An 8,714-nucleotide genomic window follows, 5' to 3' on the forward strand; every position below is an offset into this window, starting at 1 on the left:
CTCTTGGAACTGAACTGACTATCCAGCGACGGGTAAATAAAGTTAAAGAAGAGGAGTGTCGAATTTGTGAAATTGTGACACTGTGAAGAGTCCGGAACCAGGTGTCCATTGAAGATGTTGAAAACAAATGGTCGATTGATCACACCACTTCCCAAGATCTCAAAAAACTAACGCGGGTAGAGCCTACTGCACGGACAACCTGTATTCCAGATTGTTTTCGAAATGGTTGATACAAATAAATTTGATAACACTCTCAAATTTTGTACTCTAAATCAACGGAACTGCAATGATAGACGCACTAATGTTAAGAAATGTTTCTACTGTTACTACTGTTAAGAGCTGAAACAAATCAAAACTTTAGCAGGAAGCTTCAAACCAATAGTTTTAAAGTTCTTCGCCAATAATCTGGACTCCTCGCCGTGTCCATAATAACAGCATAATTAAATACAGAGATCCATTTTCTTTTCCCATCCAAGGTGCAACTGTTTTAAACCCATCCCTTACAATGTATCCCGACCCGGAAGGCCTCACCAAGCAGCGCACAGGCAATTTCTCTTTTCTATGCCAACTGACCAAATGCGGGCACGCTGGCCAATTTCCCCGCTGGGAATGGTGAATAGTTGAATTACAATCTCGCAGAATTAATTAAATTGGCAAATGGTTACCATTTTTACCGTTTCCCCCCCATCACCATGCCAACACAAAACCAATCCCTCCCAATTTTCTTCGCTAATGCATTTGATCTGTTTGCGATCATGCGAACGAGGACTAGCGGGGGGATGGGGGACTGTGGTTCGGGTGGGGAGGAAAAAAGGGACATAGAAAAAAAACACACACACACAGTTCAACAAATTTTACTGTGTAAATGCGGGTGTGTGGGAATGATGAGCTGTGTTCAGCGTGAGCAGTGTTGAAATGTATCGTACATCATCTGTGCCCCTTCCCATGGGAATGGTGTCCAATTAATGCGAATATGGATATACACCTTCCCCAGGACCGACGAGCACAGCCCAACAGTCTCAGCAGGGATGTATATTATTAGTGTTTGCTAATTATAATTTACAAATAAATTTAAATAAATTATGCAAATGGAATCAATTAAAAGCGCACTGTCGAAATGGCTTTTCGTCGATCGGTATCATTAACCCACCGGTGGACACTGGGTGGCTTGGAGTGGTAGTTAAAAGTTCGTTAACATTTTTAATGCTCATTCACAATCCCATTTCTAATCCTGTTTTCCGTGGCACTTAAATGTGGCACTTAAATGGCAATAGGTAAAATTAATTTCTACACAAGTCAGAAGCAATCACTTCCTAGGCATTGATTAGATTTCAAATACGTCTGGCTTCTAGCGTGTGTTTTAATCCCGTCGTCCCAACATCGCCACAGCTGTGACTGACCATTCCATCAACAACAGTTCAATCAGTGCAAAACCATCACGGGAAATATAAAGTATTCATTCAACTTCCGGTTCAACAAACTTTTCCCGAAACGAAAGAAAGGCAACGCAAAACCTCCTCTTCCTCTGCACAGCGCTGATCGCAACCGGTGCCGACCGTGCCAACTGCATGTTACGTATCCGGACCGAAATCCAAAACCGGGACCGGGATTTTGAAATCTTCATGCTACTCGAACGGAGCAATTAATCTAGAACGTGACATGGTCAAAGTTTCACGTTCGCCCCAGTCGCTCTAAAGCATGAAATATTTAATCAATTTCGATAGTTATGAAGTCGGTGTGTCGGTCCGGTACACGGAACTTCCGCCGTAAAGCTAAAACGAGGCAACAACAAAAACAAAAAAAAGGCCAGGAATAGTAAATGATGAACCGTTACGTATTGGATGTAGATTATGGCGTGGTGCGCAACGGTTCAATATTTGATCCATTTAAGTGGCTTTTCAAATATGCAGCGAATTTCCTTGTTTATTTTTATTTTTTCATTATCTAAAAATTGCGCAAAAAAAAACAACCTGGATTTTAATGCATTTAGAAGCAATAAAAATAATGTCACATAAAATGAAGCATCCGTGATGAATGGTGGCAACAAATTGCCCATTCGTTCTGTGGTGGAAGGTGAAACAAAACATCATTGGAAGCCCTGCCTACGGCCGTACAGTGCGTGATATAATTATACGGTATCTAATTTATTTTTAGAGCACATGCATATAAGCTACATAAGTAATTTACGAGCACTTCAAATAATTTGAATAAACCTGCTTGTTTTAGAGTATGTTCCTAGTATAAAGCTATCAGGATTTCGAAGGTTATTTTAAGTAATTCGAAAAGTATTTTTTCATACACTCAGTTTAGATACTATTTTTTACCTTTTGAGTTTAGAAAGGAAATTATAAAGTGTTTATAAAAGCTAGAATACTTAACACAATAACTGTTAAACTTGCTTTGAGCAACTCCTTTGGCCGCTAATTGGTGGCCACAGCAGAATTCGTATCGATGAATCTAAAATAAATTCAATATCCTTTGCTTTAGTGTTGAGTTTAGTGAATCTTTTGAGAAGAGTCATGCATATAACAATTTAGTGAGGGCCAATTCCAATCAAGAACCGATTCTCAATATTTGTATAATTGATTAATCTTTTAAGATGTTTGAACACTCCATTTCTTAATTTGTAGTGAATTTCCTATCTTAGACTGTCTCTACACAGTTAGCGATTGTCCTTTGCATTTTGTCATTGTCATTGCGACATTTTGCATTTTTTTTTGTATAAAGTTTGACAAAGTCGCAGTCGCAATTGCGACAATCGTTAACTGTGTAGAGACAGTCTTACATCATAGTGAAAATTAAAAAACTAATAACTGATTAGAAAAAGTACAGAATTCCGGACTCAAAAACAGACAGTGCCACCATTGCACTTAAAATACAAATACGATCAACAATAAAATAAAATAAAATTTTTATTAAATTTCCACTCTACTTAATTTAAAATTTTTATGAAACTTGTATGAACACTGAAATGTGTCATGAACTTAAAAATTGTAGAATTCAAAATGAATCAAAAGTTTATTAAGAAGAGAAAGAATGAATAAAAGAGAAAATATTGAGTTAATATTGAGAAGAGAATATTGAGAAATATTCATAATTTGCTTCAAATCAAAATAATGAAAGAACATTTTTTTCCTATGTTTGTCAGAAACTATTTACCATCTCTCACAATTGACCTTTTATTTTCAAACCCCCTAGTGACCATATAGCCAGGTTACACACTGTAATAACCACACAGCAACAATAGCACTTAGTGCCACCGTGTGCCTGCCTGCTGGTCGAATTATTTGCTTTTGATAATTTATGCAGTTTCGAATTTATTACACCATTCCATACTTACCTATTACCGTTTATCCGTTCCAATCTTCGATCTGTGTGAAGCGACGTACGGTGCCCCCGATGTGCCCAGCACTGTACACTGCGTTTCTACATTCCGATTTCGACTCCAACCACTGCACGACCAATCCAATGTCTATCAAAAGTAGATAAATTCACTCGTGTAATGGCATCGGTCGAGATAAAGATATTGTTTTTATTGAGTGCACTGAGGGTACGCGAGCGGGGCGAGCTTTAAATTGATTTTGTTTTCACGCCACAAAACAGATCAGCGGCCGTGATGGTGTGGTGTCCGTGTGAAAAACCCACCCGACTCCCTCCCGGAGAAAGGTTGGTACTCGGGGCGGTTGTCGTGGGCATCGTACCGCCCTGGGTAAGTTGGGTACACATCGGTGGGACGTTGTGTGCGATACACGGCGATTGACAAAATAAACGGGCGGCGCAACAGGAGCAGGAAAATCAATTCCCGTCGATCCAGCAGATGGTGAACGGCGTACGGCGACATCCGCATCCGGGGTCCGGGGTGGTGCAGCCTCCTAAAGGATGGCTACCATGCGGCCCCAGAGCAGGACACGTGCACAGCACCGATGAGCTGCTGTGTGGCCCCTGGTACCGTCGGAAAAGGCTTCCGACTTCGCTATCGAACAGGAAATTGAATCAAACCATCTCGGCAACATTGCTGGCGCCACAAGAAACCCGTCGCACACACTTTTGCCCAGTGCTGCGAACGGAAGTGGACACGCTTTCCTCACGTATGCAACGCTAGCCGGTTGGCCAGGCTGACTAGCTGGCTGGCTGGCTGACTGGCTGGCTGGCTGTCTGGTTTGTTTGGCTGGCGATACACATCCGAGCGGTCTATTGACTCACCATGGTCACGCGGTAAACGACAAACTAAAACCAATAAAATAATTGCTTCACACAACGTAAAAATGGAAAAACAACGGAATCAATTTATTTTTATTCACCAAACCATCCATTTCCCTGGGGGAGGGATTTGCTTCCTTTTCTTGAACAGCATCTTGCCGTGGAGTCTGGCACTATTTTGTGTTTTTTTTTTTGTATTCGCTTGAGCAGAGAGAGAAGAAATCACTTTGCACTCCGGAAAAACGCTATTTGTGGTATCGGCACATCGATACGGATCAGCCCGAGAGAAGAGTGGGAAGAAAGACTAATAACTTAAATAAATAATAAGCTTAAAACTATTGCATTCTGTGCGTTTTGGTTTCGGTAAACAAAGATTATGGATTATGTGGGTTTAAGCTATGAACAATTAGCCCACAATATTCGCACTAATTCACTTGACATATTGCGTTCTCTCTCCCGATCAAGAGTTCCCGATCTCGAGGGTTTACAGAGCTTATATTCAAATTTAAGATTTTTACTATTTGGTGTTCTGTAACATTTATTCCCCTTTAGTTTGAATATCCCTGATCCTAGAGTGAACTCTGGAATTACTTTAGAACCCTTTCGAAATCAAGATTAGCTGAGGATCCAGTTCAATCTTCTGATCATCTTCAGGTTGTCTGGGAACTCGGAATAAAGCGCGATAATAATGAAAGACTCGCTATACACGTCTCTGAAAAGGGCAACTTTAACTAATAGTGAATACATTCTAAAGTTTGCTGGAAATTAATTCATAATCACCAATGTAACTTTCCACATCTTCATCCGGTGTGGTGTGTTTGTTTGTGATATTAAATAACTAAAAATAAGCTAAATAATTCTGAGATGTATGGAATGGAATGGAATGGAATGGAGGATATGACGATTCTTTAGGCTCTTGGAATATGCCATTCCCAGTCTTGGATAATATTTTCATCCTTTTTTTACAAATCTGTTGATGAATTACTTCAGCATTGATCACATCTCACTCTCTTTCTCTCTCTCTCTTCACTTCTTTTTGCCCAAATTCCGCTCGTTTGGATCATATGATTCCCTGTACTAATTCTTGATATGATATTTTAAATTTTTCGATTAAACTTCGTGTTTAGCTGCGTGTGCCTTCAAGTATTCTTTCCACAGCTTCTTGGAGTTACTGCATAGAGATTCGGATCATTCATGGGATAGCCTAAAATCCACGAAATTCCAGAGTCCGGAGGAAACATCAGAAGTTTCCTCGATGTAGAATGACTATATTATCTAGCTACACTTAATGCATTAATTTTAAACCATGTTGGATGGTTTGCCGTGTCCCAACATTGTATCATATGCTACTTATTAGATCCCAACGAACGAGCTAAGCGATAGTTCAAGAATTCCCCCCCTAAGCTTGTTTAAGAGAAACTCGTAAAATCAAAAAGAAGATTTCTACGCTTCTATGATTTCCTCTTTAGGCTCTTATTCCATAAATTAAAATTAGCACGATTAGCTACGCTAATAAGTTAAAAACAATCGTATCGTGTAACAAAATACGACCAAATGCAACAAAATTACCAGACAAAGACATCGTCGAAATGAAATTACGCAAATTCTTCGTCACTCTCAACACGCATCAATCTCTTATTAGATCACCCCCAAATGGAAAAAAATGATATGAACACTCGAATTACGGTAATGTACAATACACCTCCGCGTGTGATTGCTCGTGGAACCGTTCCGCCATTAAGTGCGCGCCAAATATACTATTGTAATTTGTACTGGCAACCCTGCTGCTTGAATGGGAAAGCCCCCGGCAAAATCGCATTCAAAATAGAACCAAATTTCACTAAGATTCAAACACTCTTACGATAACGCATAAAGAAGAGTTCACCATTTTCATGTGAACAGTTGAATGTTAGCTACTTTGAAAAGTGCACAGATTAATGTAATAATTTAAAACAATTTACGAAAATGTTTTTCGAGCAATTTCTATCCATTTTCGAGCTGATTCGAGAAAAAGCCGAATGGTGTTTTTTTCTTCTTTCTATCGGCCCCGAAGTTTGACAGCCAACTTGACACAGCGCTGACAACGATAGATCTCCATCAAAACAAACATTCACGAAAGAATTGCTTTTACGCTGCTCTCTAGTAAAGAAATAAGTGTCCAAATGTTCGCCTAAGCAAACGATCGTGACTGTACATGATGCATACGCGAAGTGTGCCCTCCGTAAAATCCATTACTCACCCTGAAGGAGCGATTCCCGATACGATACACACCTTCGCCCATTCTCCTCAGGTATGGGGGTGTTGAGCTGAGCTTCATGGTTTGGACATCCGATAATAACTTAGGCTCGATTACGATATCGTGATAACGACAAATCGAACCCTCGGCATCTCTCTCTTGCACGCACACCCTTTGCTTATCAACCTTGTCTCAATCCAGGTCCGGTCTTTATCGTCCTTCAGTTAACAAGTACAGACAACGTAGGTACTAACGGAAAGATAAGCTTAGTTCGATAGTGTTCATCACGATGGAAGGTAGGTGCGTAACAGGTTGCTGCTTGGCCCTATTTCTAACCACCTTCGACTACATTCTATTCCAGACGTTCCAAGCTACGTTCCGGATATACTCGAACATCCGATCGTACACTTCAGCCAGCGCTCCGATTGGGACTGTGGGTTGGCGTGCATTTTAATGATACTGGATCGTAGACAGCGGCAAACGTTTCTGTCACAGTTCCAGCAAATCTGTGACGAGGGCCAGTTCGGGAAAAGGTGTGACTTATTGACGGTCTATTCGTAGCCAGTCCATATGTTAACGTAATTCCTCCACGTTTTTTTTTTAGCACATGGACAATCGATTTGTGTTACGTTCTGAAGGATTTCAATATCCCGCACAAATACCTTACGAAAACGATCGGTGCGAACCCGAACCATCGGGTAAACGATTACTACAAATCCTACACACTGGTACGCGTGAAGCCATGTTTTTTTCTTTATGTATTTTATCAGTTCGTTTTGCCATTGACTGAGACCCAATACCTCTTATCTGTTCCAATCGTAGGATATGCTAAGGGTAAATAACAAATTTCGTTATGCCGAGCAGAACGGGGTGGATGTGAAGCAGTGCACCGTCAACTATCGGTTTCTGATCGACCACCTGGGAACGTATGGCAACATCATACTGCTCATCAGTGCCTCACTGTTGTACTGCGACCTGTGTAAATTCAACAAGCTGCCTTGCGAGATACGGTAAGTGAATGGTTGCTTTGTGTGTCCGTGCACCATATTCATCCAATGCGGAATCGCTTGTCTCCGTTTTGTCAGCTCTTGCCTAAGCATTACGCCCAGCTACATGGGCCATTACATAGTGCTCTGTGGGTACAATAAGCGGCTCCAAAAGTTCATGTACCGCAATCCAGCCTGCAAAGACAGTAAGTGACGCGGTAGAACTGTACAACAATGGAAGCTAATTTAGTTCCCTTTTCGACTTGTTCCAGAGGTATGCTACATTCCGTATCAAGCATTAGACAAAGCGCGCAAAGCGAACGGTACCGATGAGGACATCATCCTACTGTATGACAAACCAACATGACAACCTCAAGAAACCTTCCATCCGTCGAGTGTATTTTGCAGACAAAACAAACGTTTTCTAGTCTGGGGCGTACCAGTTGACATTTTTGTTTTTCGTTTTCTTTTGTTATCATCTACTACAATAAATTTTTGTAGAGTTTAAATCGTTTTGTTCTCATTATTTAACACTTGTCTCCTTAACTATTTTGTTTCCATGTGTTACCCATGTGGATAGCACAGGTTGTAAGTTTTCACTTAATCCTTTATTGGCTATCTTCCCAATGACAAGAAATTATCGCTAATCTCACTGAAGTAAGGATACTTTAACGTTAAAGCGCTAGTGTCAGGCGGAAGTAAATTCAGGTGGCCAAAAGCCGACGGAAAGATACCGACTATTTTTACGCATTTGGAAAACAAAAAGTAACCCGGTTCCAGTACGGGCGGTCATCGGGGAGGGTGATTTGTTAAGCTAAAATAATTTGTACAAACTTTACACAACAAAATTGGTTCTTCTTCGAAGGAACAGTCTACACCTAAAAACCTAGATGGGGGATAGGCTACGAAACTATCGTTACACTAAGACTTCTATTCTCTTTTGAATGTGTGTATGTTGCGAGCGTTATTTAGGATCACACGACTTTGTGTCACATAAGTTCGCGTTTAAGGACGTAGACAGCACGTCAGCTACGGTGAAGGGTTATGGAAATGGTTCGCCTTGAATTTGTAGAAACATCTCTTCTCGATTGACTTAATGTTGTCGCTAAGACATGCCAAGGAAATTTGTTATTACGAAGGAAAGAAGCTGTTTCAGATTTGATTCGAATGAAACAAACTGTTTTGTGTTCATCATAATCGAATGTTTGGAAAGTTTTGACAAAAACGGTCCAAAAAACGATCTCCATCTTTCAATTTAGCGGAGATATACGTTCAGAAAGACGAAGAAGACA

At 40.5% G+C, this 8,714-nt stretch overlaps 1 protein-coding gene across 1 annotated transcript; it reads left to right on the top strand.

The window, feature by feature from the left end:
- The first annotated feature begins 6,397 nt into the window (after positions 1–6,397).
- On the top strand, positions 6,398–7,789 carry LOC128718561 (protein GUCD1). The gene is made up of 6 exons (XM_053812183.1): positions 6,398–6,490; positions 6,737–6,969; positions 7,041–7,164; positions 7,259–7,446; positions 7,522–7,628; positions 7,695–7,789. The coding sequence occupies exons 1-6, from the start codon at positions 6,398–6,400 to the stop codon at positions 7,787–7,789; spliced, it is 840 nt and encodes a 279-aa protein (XP_053668158.1).
- The last annotated feature ends 925 nt before the right edge of the window (positions 7,790–8,714 follow it).

This window comes from Anopheles marshallii, chromosome 2 (assembly GCF_943734725.1).
Source record: "Anopheles marshallii chromosome 2, idAnoMarsDA_429_01, whole genome shotgun sequence".
In the NCBI taxonomy this organism is placed as follows: domain Eukaryota; kingdom Metazoa; phylum Arthropoda; class Insecta; order Diptera; family Culicidae; genus Anopheles; species Anopheles marshallii.

Bases quoted from the DNA above. Each gene is read 5' to 3' on its own strand.
- LOC128718561 (XM_053812183.1), top strand. From the start codon at position 6,398: ATGCATACGCGAAGTGTGCCCTCCGTAAAATCCATTACTCACCCTGAA. The intron at 7,447-7,521 runs GTAAGTGAATGG...CCGTTTTGTCAG, and splicing joins AAGCTGCCTTGCGAGATACG to CTCTTGCCTAAGCATTACGC. The intron at 7,629-7,694 runs GTAAGTGACGCG...GACTTGTTCCAG, and splicing joins CAATCCAGCCTGCAAAGACA to AGGTATGCTACATTCCGTAT.